Source organism: Manihot esculenta, chromosome 9, assembly GCF_001659605.2.
Source record: "Manihot esculenta cultivar AM560-2 chromosome 9, M.esculenta_v8, whole genome shotgun sequence".
NCBI classification, from domain to species: domain Eukaryota; kingdom Viridiplantae; phylum Streptophyta; class Magnoliopsida; order Malpighiales; family Euphorbiaceae; genus Manihot; species Manihot esculenta.
The window spans coordinates 6,334,068-6,352,457 of NC_035169.2; the positions used below are offsets into that span (position 1 = coordinate 6,334,068).

General features: G+C 31.2%; 2 protein-coding genes across 2 annotated transcripts; both read left to right on the top strand.

The window, feature by feature from the left end:
* The first annotated feature begins 1,993 nt into the window (after positions 1-1,993).
* On the top strand, positions 1,994-7,928 carry LOC110623493 (OVARIAN TUMOR DOMAIN-containing deubiquitinating enzyme 4). Its single transcript, XM_021768458.2, has 6 exons — positions 1,994-2,249; positions 5,016-5,624; positions 5,750-5,871; positions 6,228-6,268; positions 7,302-7,400; positions 7,540-7,928. The coding sequence occupies exons 2-6, from the start codon at positions 5,027-5,029 to the stop codon at positions 7,709-7,711; spliced, it is 1,032 nt and encodes a 343-aa protein (XP_021624150.1). The 5' UTR covers positions 1,994-2,249; positions 5,016-5,026; the 3' UTR covers positions 7,712-7,928.
* Positions 7,929-14,001: 6,073 nt separating this feature from the next.
* Positions 14,002-17,069, top strand: LOC110622430 (receptor protein kinase-like protein ZAR1). The gene is made up of 2 exons (XM_021766923.2): positions 14,002-15,605; positions 16,189-17,069. Exons 1-2 carry the CDS (start codon positions 14,288-14,290, stop codon positions 16,827-16,829), a joined length of 1,959 nt encoding a protein of 652 aa, XP_021622615.1. The 5' UTR covers positions 14,002-14,287; the 3' UTR covers positions 16,830-17,069.
* The last annotated feature ends 1,321 nt before the right edge of the window (positions 17,070-18,390 follow it).

Genomic DNA, 18,390 nt, shown 5'->3' on the forward strand with positions numbered 1-18,390 from the left:
GTTAGAGTTGTTTGGCACCTCATGTGAGTCCACCTGTGTAGGATCGGATCTGAGGCAAGGTGTTTAGCTCCAATGTGATAGTTGGCCCAGAGTTAGCCACAGCTTGGCTTCAGGTGAGTAGAACTAACTATGCATGTTTTAAAGCTAATGGTTAAGGTAGTGACAGTATGAGCATGAGACACGCATCATGGATGCCATATGATACTAGGTTGTACTGCATTAGAGATCACGAATATGCTGCATTGCATTATTATTGTTGATGGGATGGACCAAGGCGATCTCAGTAGCCCGCAACCTGTTATGTCTAGATAAGACCTTTGGGAGCTCCGCAGTTAGGGGCCGGGCTCTAGTACATGTAGTGACCTGGGAGTCCATAGGGGCCGGGCACCGACAGAGGGAGTTATGGGATCATGTCTAATCCGAGATGTGAGATGTTTGTGTTATGACACATTCCATGAAAGCATGTAATGAATGAACTGTTTTATGGTTTCTACTCACTGGGCTCTTGTAGCTCACCCCATTCCCTTAACCCCAGTTTTGCAGGGCTAGAGTTCAGCAGAGTGAGCTATGGGAAAAGCAGAGTGTAAGCAGGGGTTGCAGTGTTTGGCTGTAAGAGCATAGCTAGGTTTTGCTAGAGTGGCATGTGGCATGTATATGGATGAAAGAAGCTTGATGTATATGTGTTGATGATGTAAAGAGAAAGTGATGTTATGTTATGTTATGTTATGTATGTGTGTATAGTATAGTAGTGGACATGATGTATGGACATGATGTGTTAGCATGATGTATATACAGGTTATGCATGGACAGAGCATGTGGTAAAGAGATAGAGTATATAATGAGATAATGTCTAGAGTTGTGCTTTGCCCAGTGTATGCTGAATCCCTGGTGTATGCATGTGTCCTATTTTACGTTTCTTGATGAGAAATGTGTCAAGCTAAGCTTAACATATGATGTGTTTATAAAACTCCAGTGATCAGGGAAGAAAGGGTATAAAACCCCTTGACCCATCTGAGAGGGAAGAAAGGGTATAAAACCCCTTGACCCATAACGGAAAGTAAGGCTAGCTTGTAATATGCTGACCCTAAGAGAGTGGGTTCTATGTTTTCAGCTTAGTAGTAGATCACTGGTGTAGGCTTTGACGGCTGTGGTTTTACGGTTAAGCCTGGTAGTGTTACATGGAAGGTTTTAAAAGCTAGTGTTCGAGTTGGACTATGTCTGGGATTGATCAGGTACACAGAGTGCAGTTTAGGCTTGCTACGGGTCCCGGCGGCCTTAAGCCGATCTGGATCCTAGCGCCGAGCAGTTTGGGCCGTTACAGAGGGGTATCGGTTTCCGGGCTGTTACATTTATTTTATTCAAAATAAAGTGACAATTATTTGATTATGTAAATTATTTACCTTTAAAAAAAATTTATATTTTATTTTTTTTTATAAAGTAAATTAATTTTTCTAATCATATTACAAAAACTATATGATATTAATGGGAAAAATAATTCTTAAAAATATATAAACATGATACTTATTGAAAAATTAAAAAAATTAAAAATCTATAATATTTGTATTATAGATTTTATAAATTTATATTTAATGCAATAGTACATATTTTTGTAAAAGTATTTATTTTATAAATAAATATTTAATTAATAAAAATAATGGAATTTTCAAAAATATAAATTATATTAACATTATTAATTAAGATAATATTGTATTTGATTATAATAATAAAATAAAAAAAATAATTTTAATCAATAATAATATTATTAATTTAATATATTTTAATTATATTAATTTATATAAAAATATATTTATATTTTTAAACATCAGTTTTCATTAATTTAACATATTTTTCATGATTACTTTAAAAAATAACAATTAATTTACAATAAAATATATAATTTTTGATAAAATTAAATTCAATTTCATAATAAAATAAAATTTACTTTATTTAAACCAAATAACTATGGAAATCCCCTTACATCTATCTAATTTATGAACAATTACTTGCAAAAACTTGCAAACGGAGCCGTTTCGGCATTGGCATCGCCGAAGTGACGGTGTCACAGAGACGATTACGTACGAAGCGATAGGAGGGGCACAGTGAGCTGCAAGCTCTTAGTTCACCAATCCAGATCGAGAAGCACCGGAAAAAACGTGCTGCTTATTTGACAATCTAAACCAAAATCGAAAAAATTGAATCTTATTATCCGTTACTTCTCTGCTAAAAGTTATTTTTTGGGTCCAAAGCAGGTATAATTCTTTGCTTACAGGCCCTCCTTTTCTGTCTTCTTCACTTAACAGCCTTTTGTTGTTTGATTTCACGTGCTTCTCTTTCTGGGTTTTTGAAATCATATATGATATCTTCTTAAAATCCAATTGGGTAGTATGGGATTGAGGCTTAGTTGTTGTTTTCTTCTTCTTTCTGAGAAAATTCTAGAGGTTATCTTCCTTTATCCTTTCATTTCTATATCAACTTCTTCAAGCAAATTAACTTTCTTTTCATGCATATTTAGTTATATAGTTTTAGATGCTGATTAAATACAGAGAGACTTGCATGTATGTGTTCTTGATTCCTTTTCTTTGTAATGTGTTCATTGTGTTACTGCATACGTGATTTAAAAATCCACTTAGCATCTGTCCTTTACTTAATCTTATTGTTTTCCTTTCTTTGTGCACTGTAGTTGGTATCTGTGATGTTAGCCAAATCTTCTATTGAAATTGAAATTAGAATCTTAAATTCAAGTGAAGAGTTTTGATGAATTTGATATATTTGTCAAGGCAATTAGAGATTTTAAAGGTTTTGGAAGACAATATTCTCCCCTTTCTGCTGTCAATTTTGATTTGTTATCATTTATCATTCTTCTTAATACAAATTTTTTTTAAAAGTTAAATTTGTTCTCAAGGATTTCAATTTGAATTTGGAGAGTTAATCTCTGATGATGGTGATTGTGCTCTGTTTTTGAAGCGTTTTTTAATCCTTAAAAGGCATTGGCAATTGTGTTAACTAAAAATCATATAGAATCTTATAGACAAATTGCAAACTGTTGATGATGCCAGGCATGCTAGGATTTTTTTAGTTTGGATTGTATAGGCGGGTTCATATCCTTAGTTATACAAATAGCCTGTGTATCATTTTTCACTTGAAAAGGCAATGGAGATATTAGTAGTTATATTTGCTAAACAGCATTTTGGAATGGTAATCCTGTAAGATTATGAACTAGTACTTGATTCTTTTATGCAATTGAGTTGACTTCAGGGAAGTTTATGGTCATAATGTCATTCCTTCTGTGTTTTAGAAGAGAGCTGGGGAAATGTGAAAATAACACCTTTTAGTTGTCATGTGAGCCTAATAGCTTCAATGACTATCAATTATTAACTTTTGTAGTAACTTGGTGAAATAGTTGTCCGCTTGGGGATTCAGTGGATCCCAAACCTAGTTGTTTATGATGCTAAATTGGTTTTCTAAATTAAGTACTTCCTTTTTTTGCCAAATTTTCTAAATGAAGTTGACTCTTAAGAAATGTAAAATAGGGGTGTGTATACAGTTGGTTTGGTTCCAAAACGAATTACAAAACCAAATTCTTGAAATCATATACAATGAAAACCAAAACAAATTGATATGATACGGGAACTAAATCCAACTGGAACAAATCAATTTAACTTGGTTTGTCGGTTTTGTATATAAGGCCAAACACTGTTGCTTTGCACTCAAACAATGTCGTTTCTTCACTTCCCCTTTACTCAATTCCTAGTGCCTAAACCCCAATCCCAGCAGTCATTCACTGAAACAGATTGAAGCTAGCAGCCAAAAAGAAATCCCATCCATTACTCCCAACAATCACATCCAAAAATTATGAACTCAAATTAAACAACTAACATGCAAATTTTAAGAAAAAATTCAACAAAATCCTCATCTCATAACAAATTTCAAGAACAAAATCAAAGCTTGTGGATTGTGGAGTGTTGAGATTATTTCTGTAAATAGCTTAGATTTGTAGTGATAATTAGAGATATGATTGTGTGATATGATTGGGATATGATTAGGCTATAATTAGGGAATTAATTTATTTTCTTACCTAGTATGTACTCTTGTATGTAGTATATATACCCCAATTGGCTTGATGAGAATTATCAAGCATTCCTTCTCAAATCTTCTACTCTATTTTTCTTCTTTTTATCAAAGTTTCATGGTATCATAGCCCCCCATCCGATGTTGGGCGCCCCATAAATGTGCCACGCACCAGTAAAAATTCTGGGCGTGAGGGGGTGTGCTGAATCCCACATCGATTGTGGAAAGGGGTAATGTGCCCCTTATATGGGCTACAGGCACTCTCCCTCTTGAGCTAGCTTTTGGGATGAGTTAGGCCTGGCCCAAATTTAACATGGAGAAATGAACATTGAGATGAAGTTGTGAAGACCAAAGGGTGGTGCCATGGTCGTCGAACTATAGAAATAGTAGAATGCTGGCCAGTAAGTAGATGCATGTCAATTGGTGAAGGTGTCAAAGTGAGCGAGATTAACAGCGCACCTCAATGACTCGAGGATGATGGTGACTTGCAACAAGGAATGAGATTGAAGGGGAGGGAAATAAAGCTCAAATTGAAGGGAATCAAGAGTTAAAAACAAATCATCAATTAATCACGGGAATTGACACAAGAGAGAGAGGAATAGAGCTGAGATATAAGGTCAGAGAGGGAGGGATAGGAGCAAGGTGAGAGTCTAAGAGAGGTTGCAATGGGCATCGTGCATTCCAAATGATGTTTACTCTAGGCTGGGTTCATGTGACACTGAAATTTTTTCTGCTTTTGAATGTCAGGGTGATATGATCATATATTATTTTAAGATTTGTTTTGTGATCTCTTTCTATTTTTTTTTATTTAGTTCGTTTTTGAATGTCAGGATACCTATGATGTGCCTTAAATAGTATGGTTCTTTTTTTAATAGCCTATATTTATTTTATTGTTAACATTAACTAGTTGGTCATGCAAAATGTCTTGCTTTGTGCTTCTGCCTCAGGCTATGCCGTCATGATAGTTTGTTCTCCTATCAGTACGTGTGCAAGAAATGTTGTCTACCTGAGTGGTCATGTTCAACATATGGGCGGCACTATTTTGAATTTGGTGTCCAGAGGACAATCTACTTCATGTTGTTTCTGTTTCTACCCTTCTCATTCTAGGGAAAGTTATGCTCGTTTATCTGTCTTAAGGACAATGTCTAGTCCATCCGTTAATAGCTTTCACACAATGCATAGAAGCTGTTTTAGGTCTGCCTCATCCAAGCAGAGTGGCAGTTGCCAGTCGTTTACCGTTAAAGGTTTATTTAATGCTAAAGGTCCTCTAAAGAGACACTTTAATATTTCACTGGCATATCAAAATTTGAACTTGAGGCTTTCACTGTCAAAACGAGGAATGCTCTCCAAAATTAAGGGTAATGTGGGATCTATATCTTGGTCACAAGAATGTGCCTCAGCTGGCTTAATTTCTGCTCTCTTGGTTTGTTATTCAAGTTCTGAGCCAACACATGCTGAAGCAGCCACAGACAAGAAGGATGAGGAGGATGACTCTGATGTATCATATGTTAAATTCTCGCATGGGAAGAAAGTCTACACTGACTATTCTATTACTGGTGAGTACCAACATGTTGTCCTTTTATTTACAGTCATTTAATGATGCATTTATTTATCTAATCATTTCTGCTCTCTTGAGACTCAATATTGTTGTTTTTGATAAGCCTGTATCTGTGTCTTGCAGGAATACCAGGAGATGGAAGGTGTTTGTTTCGCTCTGTGGCTCATGGGGCTTATTTACGGGCTGGAAAACCAGCTCCAAGTGAAGGTCTTCAGAGAGAATTAGCTGATGACTTGCGGGCTAGAGTATCTTTCTAATGTCTTTTCATAATTTTTGAGTTCGAAATTTGGTTTCTGTGAAAAACATAGCTATTGGTGCAACTTGCAACATCATCATTCATTGCCATTTTTGTTGAGTTTCTTTTTTGTGCTGTATAATTGTTTTCCTCTCTCTCTTTCTCCACCCCTTCTTTGGGAATGTTTTTTGAGGTAGAAGTATTAAGGACTGAAAAATGATGATTGTAATATGGGCTTAGATTGACTTGCACATTGCAGGCAGTTATCTAATTTTGTGTTTAAATTTGCAATGCAGGCTCCAGTTGTTTACATTATGTTTTCATCAAAAAGACTTATTATTTCTGTTGGTTTGTGAAATTTGTCAGGTTGCTGATGAGTTTATCAAGAGGAGGCAAGAGACAGAATGGTAAGAAATTTCAGTTGTAATCATTATATTATTTTGACAGTTTTCCAAACCCACTAATAGTATTAACCAAGACCAATGTACATCTTACAACCAGTTTGAAAAAAAAAATGAAGAAGCCCTTGTGTTCATCTAGGAGAATCTTGAATACTGGTTTCATGGTTTCATAAAATCTGATGGCAGTTTTCCTATAAAGAACATAAAGGTAACTCTAGTCACATTTAGCAACTTTGCCTACGGACATTTTCCTTTTGCAAGAATGTTTTACCTTGTTTATGGAATTTAAAGAACTCAGAATACTTTTCTGAGTTATGTGATATTATATTGTAGGAAGAAATTTTACTTGGCCCTTGTTTGGTATGCATTTCTTGAAAAGAATTGAATTCTATTCATAAAAGAATTTATTTGTTTGGAATCAATTTAAATATAATAGAATTTAATTGAACTCTTTTATATTAGACAAATCAATAATAAATATTGATTTAATTTATTCATCATTTTTATTATTTTTAAACTAAATATAAATATTTATTCTTATAAATAATAATCATTTTTCACATTGATTGAAAAATTACTATTAATATTTTTATAACATTCTGAATTTTACATAATTTTTTACCATTAAAAATATAAAGATTGTTTTTTTTTTTAAATTAACAAAATAATATAATAAATTTCTCAATATTGATTATAAATGTATTAAATATTAATAGTCAATATTAAATTAAAATAATTTTTTTAAAGAGCAATTATTAATTAAAAAATAAGAAATAAATTTAAAACTAAAATAAATAAAAAAACAAAGGATAAAAGGAAAAGAAGAAACAAAGAGTTCTTAAAGCTAATTAAGTAATTTTGATGTAAATAACCTTAAATGAAATCATTTTTTACAAAATTCTAACAATTTTGGCAAAATTTACTTTTAATTCAAAATCAATTCTCACAAAAAGAACTCATTTCTCTTGAATTCTTTCAAAATTAGGTATTCCAAACAAGGACTTATTACCTGTTTTTATTGACTTGACCATGCTGACAGGTTTATAGAAGGTGATTTTGATACCTACGTGGCACATATGAGGAAGTCGCATGTATGGGGAGGCGAGCCTGAGTTGTTCATGGCTTCACACGTTCTAAAGTAAATCTCTCTCTCTCACACGCACAAAATGATTCGTGCTGAGTGCTCTTGAATGAAGAATGTGCATATGTGATATTGTGTAGTTATTGGGAAAATGCTAGAAATTATATTAATGGAGCCATGATACTGATGACTGTAGGATGCCAATCACTGTTTACATGTATGATGAGAATGCTGGTGGCCTTATATCTATTGCTGAGTATGGTCAAGAATATGGCAACGACAATCCAATTCGAGTTCTGTATCATGGTTTTGGTCATTATGATGCATTACAGATTCCTGGAAGAAAAGGTGGGAGATCAAAACTCTAGTTAACTTTTTGATTCAAGAGATTGTTGATAATTTTAACAAGAAAATATCATGCATGAGTTTCTTCCTTCTAGCATATCGTGCTGTGATTGGTGACTGCTATCTAACTTGGTGAACTTTTCATTCTGGATCAATTGCTACTCGTGTGTAAATATGTTTTTTCTTTTTGATTCTCGTCTTTGAAATGAAAGAAATAAAAATCATGCATAATTGTTCAAGTGATTCAAATTGAATCATCTGGTCTGGTTTGATTCAAACAGTTTGGTTCTTCAATATTGAGAATTGCTTACGAAAACCTAGGTTTGGATTTCCTTCATTGATTGGGAATTTGGGTACTGTCCTTGTGGCTAAGGAAGTGGAGGAATTGTTAAAAATTGGCAGGGAATTTTTAGTGAAGTTTAGATTATTCGAACCGAATTAAATTGAGATTATTTCATAATAAATATTAATTAAATTTTAAATAAATTAATTTTATTTCATAATTATTTATATTTGGCCCCTCTTACGACTGAGTTCGTCCTGAGCTCGTTGGACTGTAATCCGAAAGCACCAGTGCTGAATTCGATACCGAGTAATAATGGATTTTTCATTTTGGGCCTTGGATAATTTTTCCCGAGCAATGATTCGGCTGATTTTCTCAGAACTATGGGCTATGTTGGTTGCTTAAATCTGTTATCGTATGTATCGGATTTGGCCTCTTTGCTAACCAATTGAATTTATTTTCCTGGAAAAAGAAAAATATATCACATGCTGCCAGTCCCAAATTCCCAACATGCCATCTTCGGTCTGATCTGATCTGATCTGATCATACAACTTATTTATTTTATTATTTTTAAGGAAGCGTTAATCCACATTAATTAATTAATTAAGCTTAAGCATATATTCTCTTAAAAAGCCATGTGTAGAAATGATTGGAGGATACAAATTTTTACTTTTTTTTTTTTCTTTTCAGTTGTCTTTTACTCTGGTGGTTTTTGAATCTTACCAAGTGCTGTGAAAAATGACCAAACTGACCCTGTTAGTGGAAACTGAAAAAGCAGTCCACAAGCATGTCTAATGTCTGCATGTGTCCTCTGCAGCAATGATATTCTGACACAAAAAGACATGTCAACACTAAATTTACATGTTTTACCCCTAAAATGAACTCCGACCAAAAAAAAAAAAAAACTAACGTAAAAATTTTAATTCGATCTTTGGTCCGCCTCTTAAACTTTAAAATCACCTACTATTCAATTGTGGAAAAATTACTGAGGATTGAATATTTATTAGATAATTTTTAATTTTAAAAATATATTAAAATATTTTTATTTTAAAAAATTTATTGATTAATATTTTTGTTAACTTTTTTCTTAAATATTTTACTATTTAATTTTTATAATTTTAAAAATTTTATTAATTAATTTTTTAAATTTTTAAAAAATTTACTAATTAATTCTTTTATATTAAAAATATTTTAAATTTTTTTATAATATTTAATAATTAAAATTAATAGAATAATTAATTAATAGATTTTTTAAAAATTGAAAAATTTTTTAATATATTTTTTAAAATTGAAGTATCAATAAGTGAATTTCTAAGGATTAAGTAATAATTTTATTTTCAATTAATTATATTAAATCTATTCAATAAAAAAATTATGTAAATCCATATTTATATTAAAAATTTTAAATTTTAAATAATAAAATCAGTTTTTTAATTCGTTAAAGTTATAGTAAAAAAAAACTAAATTGAACATAAAGAAGGTAATGATACAATATAGTTTATAAAATTTTATTTGATTAATAAAATAATTTTTAAAATATATTTTTTTATTTTATTATATTTTTAAAATTAAAATATTTTTAGTTAAAATTAATTGAAATTAAAGATTAAAATTAAGATAAATATGAAAAAAATTATATTTATCATCCAAAATTTTAAATATTTAAATTCATAAATTTTTAAATTTTTTTATTCAATAGACGATAAAAATTAAAGGGTTACTGCGGATATAAATTCCAATTGTCTTAAAATTTTCAACAACAAAAAATATAAAAAATGTCTTTACCATATATATTAATTGGCCAAAGCCAATCAATTATTTTGAACAGCTAATACAACCGGAGAGGGAACTTCCGCCAACCAGATGAGCTCCTGGAAAGCTTTAGCCAAGTGGTGGGCAAAACAAGGCCGCATTTAAAGAGTTGCAGAGCAGCGAGGCCTTCAACTGCTCGTGCGAGTATCCGTGTAATTTAGGGTAAAGTTTTCTGCTGCCCCACCTTAAATCTTACATTTCTAGATGATCTCCTGTGGGAATTTTTTTTTTTTTTTTAAATTTTTTAAAAAAGTCATCATGTAAGTAGGAATTGACTGGGTGATTGCGAGCACTTCTTTACTTACCCTTGGAGTATTTTACTTTCTAAAAAATTATTGTTTAGTCTCCATATTATAATATAAATTATTAATCATTCATTCAATTTTAAAAAAATATATTAAGTAGTGCCCCGCTTTCGATTATCGAAAAAGTCGATAACATCAACCCATGAAAGCAATGCAAAGGAATGAATTAGTAAGTGAACACGCAACCACGCAACTCCAACCTTCCTAATTGCAAGGAGAATGAAGCCTGTGCCCACGACTCTATGCAATTTTAGATTGATTGGAGTGTGTGGAAGGCACGTTACTCATAGAGTAGTACAAGCAAGTGATGTAGTGAAATTTTCATACATTTTTATAATCACATTTATATATTTTCATTGATATTCTTTAAATTTATTAGGTTTTTAGGTTTAATTTTAGTATTATTAATTTTTTATATTATTTAATATTTTCATTTAATTTTTAGTGCTTGTATAAACTACAAATTTAAAAAATTTGAAAAAATTTAGAGTAAACAGATAAAAATATAGGCAACCCATGTTTTTTAGATTGGTCATGTGAATTAGATCCGTATTTCGCTCATTTCCACGTGTAACACTAAATATAAATATATCATATCGGAGAGATTTTATAAATTTTTACACACTTTTGAACACATATATATGACAGAAATAGTAAGAGATTCAAAAAGTAGGAATGGAAAGATCTAAAAGGAAAAATTTATGTTGACTAAGGACCTTATGCAATTTGTATTATTAATTCTCTTTAATTTATTTGAATTGATTTTTTTATCTATCTATTATTTAGTTTTCGAAATTAATATTTTTTTAGTACATTTAGAATGTGATGTTCTGAGATTTAGAAGAAGGTTTTACAGTATTTGTGTGAGCTTATGTGGAGAGAAATATGTTTCTCCCTTTTATTTTTTTTTCTTTTATCCGTTAATAACGTCTAACGGCCTCCTGCTACAGTGTTACCTATTTTTGTCACTCAAGTTCGTACGTACAGACGTGTCAGAACCGCTCTCCACGCCAGACGGCCATTTGATTCCCCCGGCGTACATGCGGACAGGACTGCAAAATGATTGGGCCAGCTGCTCTCCTTCACGTCACATCACCGGGCTAGATTATTTCCCACTGGCCTTGGGATTGCGATCAACCCGGTCTCCCCTGCATATCTGGACTGAAACTTGAGATATTGGACCGATCAATTGAAGAAAGATTTTATGGATTTTTATTTTCTTGGGTCAGAACTCGTTTAGAGTAGATGAAGTCTGGCGGTTATCAGAATGCTTGAATGATTTTATCGTGAAATTAATAGTGAAAGAGAACGATTCAAGATCGCTACTCACATTTTATTATTTGAAGTAGTTTTATACAGTTGTAAATATCACAGCATGTTCAACGTTATCACTATTTGGGTTTGGAGAAAAACTATATTGAATCAATAATTGCTTGCCAGTTAAAAGAGGTGCACTCATTAGTAATCTCGTCACGCTTATTAAGCCTTACATCTGTGAGCCACCATCAGCTTTCCATTCGCTTGAACTCAATCTCAGATTAGAGAGCCCTCACAATTTGCAAACAAGCCACACCATAAAACAAAAGAAAAATAAAAAACAATAAAAAACAATCTATGCATCTATATCAGCAAGAGAGAAAGCATTCACATAATCTAATAAAAAGATTCCTCTATACTTTAAGAGATTAAAAAAAAATCTCTAATTCCTCTATACTTTAAGAGATTAAAAAAATTTATAATTAAAATAAAATAATTCCTAGAATTTGAAGAAGAATAGAAAAATAATTTTAAAGAAAAATCTATCTCTTTAAACATAAAAAACGTGTTCGGACCAATAAAATACTACGTTTTACTCATTAATATCGTTGAAACTTAATAATAGAGTAATTAAATATGATATTACGATAAAATAAATTAAACTTTCTAAGTTTCAATTCTTCTAGAAGTATAAGTCATAATAACTCTCTTCCATTTAAAAATTTATAGTATAAAAAAATTGATTTATGGAATAAAATTTCAAAGCTATAAAAGCACTCTGTTAATTTTTTTTTCACTGAGAAGAGAAGAGAACTATTAAAGAAAAATTAATTTATTTTAAAAAATAAGAATAATTGCAAAATTATACTTTCTGATGGGTCCATCTATATATCTTCAGTTATTCCCACACTTGATTTTCCCTACTAACTGCCAACTACCTAAGACTTTTTCCCTCAAAAATAGTGTTAAGGCAATCATCAATTTGTAATAATAATCTATGCCACCCCTCATCTTCTTTTCAACTATTTCCCTCATTTGGACAATCAATCTTTTTTTTGCTTTTCATGATATATGATTCAGTTGTTTTTCCAAAAATAAGAAAACTAAGTATGATAACTTACTTTTTTTTTTTTGTTTAAATAAAAAGGAAAAGTTTATGAACCATAAATAAAATATTTTCTTAAAATTATCACTAAATTATAATAAATATGACATTTATAGGCTAAGTCGGTGGTAGACTAAGCCTCATGGTAAATAATTATACTCTCCCAATTTTTAATTATCATTTCAAAAAAAAATTATAATAAATATTAAATTATAAAAATTCAGTTCGATTTTATATTTATTTTAGTTCAGTTTTAGTTTTTAAGAAATTTTGTTATTTAAGTTTAGTTTGATTTTATCAGAAAAAATTTAAAAATTGAAATCAATTAATTAATAATATTATATTATTTTCATAGTATAAAAATATTATATTCTAATCAAAATTAAAATATTTCAATTAAATCTTATAATATTAAAAATAAAACGTAAAAACTCAATTTTGAATAAAGTCAACCAAATACTTATAACACCAATATCTTATGTGTTATAAATTTTATTTTTATTTAATTTTATAGTATGTGATATGATTGTATGGTGTTTTTATTAATATCATAACAAAAAATTAGTATTTTTTTAATGGTTAGAAATAATTTGTAATTTTTTTTAAAAGTATAGAATTAAATTTATTATTTTTAAAATATAAAATATAATTATAAAAAAATGTAAAATATAAGTTTTTTTATAATTATTTGAAAGATTTGGCAAGAATGTGATAATGACATAGCAATAATATAGTTTTCTATTACTAGATAATGGTTAAGTGCAATTTTTATAAAATTAAAAATATAGATTTAAATTAATTATTTTTAAAATACATAGTAAAATTGATATAAGATATTTTTTTTGCAAAGATCAGTTTTCTAACTTTTTTAAGCAGTAATATATTATACTTTAACCTTTTACTTGTAATTAAAATAAGTAATTATATTATTATAGAAATGTAATTGTAATGTTATTTATTTTTTATTTACTTTTCTTTTAAAATTGGAGAGAAAATAAATATAATTTTTTAAATTATTTTCTGCTATTTTTTTTTTCATTTTTCCTACAATCCAAACATAAAAGTGTAAAATAATTTTGTTTTTCTTCCACATTTTCCTTTAATTGAAACCAAGAGCGAGTGACTGTGACTTGAATTTTAATTTTTCCTTAAATAATGCAATAAAAAAAAGAATTTTAAGCTTTCAAAAAATAATTTTTAAAATATCAAATCATTAAAAAAATTATTATTTAATTGTTATATTTATTAATTTTAAAAGATATATTAAAATATTTTTATATTTTTTTAAAAAATTTATTAATTAATTATTTATTAATTTTAATTATTAATTTATTATTTAACCATTGGGATTTGAAAAAAAATATTTTTTCTATATTAAGAATATTTTGAAATTTTTTATTATATTTAAAAATAAATTGAGAATTATTAGTAAATTTTTAAAATGAGGTTGTAATATATTTTTTAATATTAAAATATTAATTAATAGATTTTTATAATATAAGAGTAAAATAATAATTATAAAAAAAAAAAAGAGAAAACCTAAGAGAGGCCATAGGAAGCTATGATGAGAATTCAAATTTGCAGTCACAGTGTTCCACGTTCCAAGCCACTTCGATATCCGTAGAAACAAAGTTCAAACTTCAAACCAGAAACCACCTCTTCTCTTTTGCTCACTCACTCACTCGTCTCCAGTCTCCTTCTTCGTCTCCTCACCCTCAGCCAGACGCCACTCAATTCTCTGCAACTCCTCGTTGCTTTCTGCATTTCTACCTTTTTCTCAAATGCACAAAGTTTGTTTCCTCATCTAAATCTTCAAAAAACCCACCTACCACACAAAATGCTACTCAACTCGCTTCCAATCATCACTGCGTTTCTGATTCTTCTCGCTACTCCATTCTCCTTCTCTCTTACCAGAGATGGCCTCGCTCTCTTGGCTCTCAAAGCTGCAGTTACAACTGACCCAACTCAAGTTCTTGCCTCTTGGTCCGATTCTGACCGAACTCCATGCCACTGGCATGGAATTACTTGCATTAATCACCGAGTCACCTCTATCATTCTCCCAAACAGAAGCCTTACTGGTTATCTTCCCTCAGAACTCGGTCTCCTTGACTCGTTAACTCGACTTTGTCTCTCGCACAATAACTTCTCCAAGCCCATCCCTTCCCATCTCTTCAATGCCACTAGTCTTTCCACTCTTGATTTGTCTCATAACTCTCTCGCAGGCTCCATCTCACCCCAGATAAGATCCTTGAAAGCTCTAACCCATTTGGATTTATCTTCAAATTTCCTTAATGGGTCTCTCCCTGAATTTCTCGTTGAGCTCAAAAACCTCACCGGAACTCTAAATTTGTCTTATAATGCATTTTCTGGTGAGATTCCGGAGTCATACGGAAGATTTCCGGTGATGGTCAGTTTGGATTTGAAGCACAATAATCTTAGCGGCAAAGTGCCTCAGGTGGGGTCACTGGTGAACCAGGGACCAACTGCATTTGTAGGAAACCCGAGTCTTTGTGGGTTTCCATTGCAGAATCAATGTCCAGAAGCTTTCAACCTTACAGCCAGTGGAAATCCAGAAAATCCTGAAAACCCTAGGGACAATAATCCCGATTTTGTTGCTGACACTGAAGGGAAAGAGAATGCGAAAAATGGGTCGGTGGCGGTTCCTTTAATTTCGGGTGTCTCGGTGGTGATCGGTGCCGTTTCAATCACGGTGTGGCTGTTCCGGAGGAAATGGGTTTCCGAAGAGCAGAAGGGCAAGATGGGAAAAGAAAAGAACATGGGGGACAATATTGACATTAACGAGGAAGGGCAAAAGGGTAAATTTGTAGTGATCGATGAAGGGTTTGATTTGGAATTAGAGGATTTGTTAAGGGCATCGGCGTACGTGGTGGGAAAAAGCCGGAGTGGGATAGTCTACAAGGTGGTAGTGGGCGGGAGAGGATCTGGTACGGTGGTGCCTACGGTTGTTGCTGTGAGGAGGTTGAATGAGGGTGATGCCACGTGGAGATTCAAGGACTTTGAGTCTGAGGTGGAGGCAATTGGGAGGATTCACCATCCTAACATCGTGCGGTTGAGAGCTTATTATTATGCTCATGATGAGAAGTTGTTGATCTCTGATTTCATACGCAACGGGAGCTTATACACTGCGCTGCATGGTAATTTTCCTCTCAACTTTATTCACTTCTTATTGGGTATAAATATGTTTATAATGCCTGCAGCTGCAGCTGCAATAAATAACGTTGCTTTATGATTGGTGCATTTAATATAAGTTTGTGGGAAAATTATTTTCTGAAATTTTAGGAATTGTACTCGTCCCCTTAACTTTATATTAAAAAATTTATCAATTCATCTCATTCTGAAAATCACTCGATTAAAATATCACTGGATTTTATAAAATCAGAATTTTTAATCCTTCACTAATTTCAAAACTCATAGTACAGAACCAACTCAGAGTACTGAAACCTGTGGTCGGCTTGATCGGCATTGCTCATTGAAAAATAAATAGGGATCCATAAAAAATTTTAATATAGACCCCTCATGAGTAAATGCCAAAACAACTTGGCTTTCCTTGATGCTGATTAAAAATGGACCACTGGAGCAGAATATTGATGAATCACATGCATGTGTTGTTACTGTTTTCTCTTTGGACTCTTGATGGTTTATCTCTTTTTTGTACTGATAGATAGCAATTTGAGTGATGCTTTTTTTTTTTCTTTTATGGTGTTATAATCATTGCAGGGGGACCTCCGAATACTTTGCCTCCACTCACATGGGCATCAAGATTGAAAATTGCTCAAGGAACTGCAAGAGGTTTAATGTACATTCATGAATACAGCCCCAGAAAATATGTTCATGGCAACTTAAAATCAACAAAAATCCTTCTTGATGATGAACTCCAGCCTTACATTTCGAGCTTTGGACTCGCTCGTCTCGTCTCGGGAACCTCTAAGTTTACAACTTCAACATCCAAGAAACAGTATCTGAACCAAACCATTGTTTCGTCTACGATTGGCTCGAGAGTTTCACCTCCCTCGAATTGTTACTTGGCTCCTGAGGCTCGAGTTTTTGGCACAAAGTACAGTCAGAAATCTGATGTGTACTCTTTTGGAATTATCCTGATGGAACTTTTAACTGGTAGACTACCTAATGCAGGACCAGAAAATGATGGGAAAGGGCTAGAAAGTCTCGTGAGGAAAGTGTTTCGAGAAGAACGGCCGTTGTCTGAGATTATAGATCCTGCATTGTTGAGTGAAGTTTATGCAAAGAAACAGGTTGTTTCAGTGTTTCACATTGCGCTGAATTGTACCGAGTTAGATCCTGAAGTTCGTCCTAGGATGAAAACTGTGTCTGAGAGTCTCGATCGTATTAAAATGCAGTGAAAAAATGAGAGGATGTCTCTTGTAAAATTTTGTTTTGCTTACTTCTGATGCTGAAGTTGTTTTAGCTTCAGACATCATTGTGTAAGCTTGTCTGCTCGGATGCATATGGTAGTTCTAATTTTTATCATTTGTCCTTGTGGGGATTTCTCAGGGACTGGATGTTTGTGTTGTTAGGCTGATTAATTAATTTCTATGTATTTCTCAATTTTCTGATAATTTATCTATGTGCCATCTTGATCTTTTTGGGTTTTCTCCTGTAAATTTGTGCTATAGTAATGTTTGGACGGAAGGAAAATTGCAGAAATAGGAATAGAAGAAAGGGAAAGTTATACAAGTAATAGTTGAGTATAAATCCATTAAAATGTAAATTTACCAAAATCTATATTCTACGAATTTAATGCTTATGCTTGAGATTATTTTATTAATTATTAAATAATAATATTTTAATTAAAATTACTTTAAAAATGACGAATAATGCCTAAATTAACAATTTTGAGTGATGGAGCCGCCATGGGAGAAGAGCAGAAGGAGCCCATTGTTGGGCTAGCTTTGATCTTTTCATAGATGGACCCAAGCTCAAAATCTAAAGAAAAAAAACATGTAAAAGTCTAAAAGATGTTTTAAAAAAAATCTTAATGTGGCCTTCATTTTTGTATTTATTGTGATTAGGGGTGAGCATTTGGTCGGTTCGGTTCAAAATCGAAAACCGAAATTTTAGTGTTTATGAAAACCGAACCGATTTTGGTCAGAAACCGAATCGAACCGAACCGGTCTGATTCGGTTCGATTCGATTCGGTTTGATCGGTTTCGATTTTTAATAATTTTTTTATTTTTTACACTTTATTTTTAATATTTTAAAATTTAATTAAAATATTTTAATTTTAATATGATTTAATTTCTCTATATTATTGAAAAAATATATTATTGAAAAAATATATTATTATCACTAATCGGTTCGGTTCGATTTTTTCAATTTTTTTCTGATCAAAACCGAACCGAACCGAAATAACCGAAATTTCTGAAATTAAAAACCGAACCGAATCGAAATGCATAAAAAACCGAACTAAAATTTTAAATCAGTTCGGTTCGATCGGTTTTTTTAATTTGAACCGAATACTCTAATTTAGTTAATTTTTATCTTTTTATTCAAATTAGTCCTAAAATTTCAATTTAACCTAAAAATAAAGAAATTGATCTTATCAATTTTGTGCTAACTTAAGAAAATATTTTCTAATATAAAAATTTAAATAATCGGTTATATAATAAAATTCAATATCAGTAGTTCGTTAAATATATTCATATATATTAAAAATTATATTTTTAATAAGATTAAATACTAAAATATTATGTTAAATTCTATACAGAAATTAGTAGGGAATACACATTTTCTAATTTCATTAATTTTTCATACTATAAATTTTTTTGATTCTTATAAAAAAAAATTATAGATTTAATTCTACTTTTACATTTATTTAAAAAATATAATTAATATACTTATTAACTCATATTAATATACTAAAATTAAACGATTCCAATTATTAAATTATTTTAAAACTAATAA

Excerpts from the sequence above, each read along its gene's own strand:
- LOC110623493 (XM_021768458.2), top strand. The coding sequence starts at position 5,027 with ATGATAGTTTGTTCTCCTATCAGTACGTGTGCAAGAAATGTTGTCTAC. Across the intron at positions 5,625-5,749 it reads CACTGACTATTCTATTACTG|GAATACCAGGAGATGGAAGG; the intron begins GTGAGTACCAAC and ends TGTGTCTTGCAG. Across the intron at positions 6,269-7,301 it reads AGGAGGCAAGAGACAGAATG|GTTTATAGAAGGTGATTTTG; the intron begins GTAAGAAATTTC and ends CCATGCTGACAG.
- LOC110622430 (XM_021766923.2), top strand. The coding sequence starts at position 14,288 with ATGCTACTCAACTCGCTTCCAATCATCACTGCGTTTCTGATTCTTCTC. Across the intron at positions 15,606-16,188 it reads CTTATACACTGCGCTGCATG|GGGGACCTCCGAATACTTTG; the intron begins GTAATTTTCCTC and ends TAATCATTGCAG.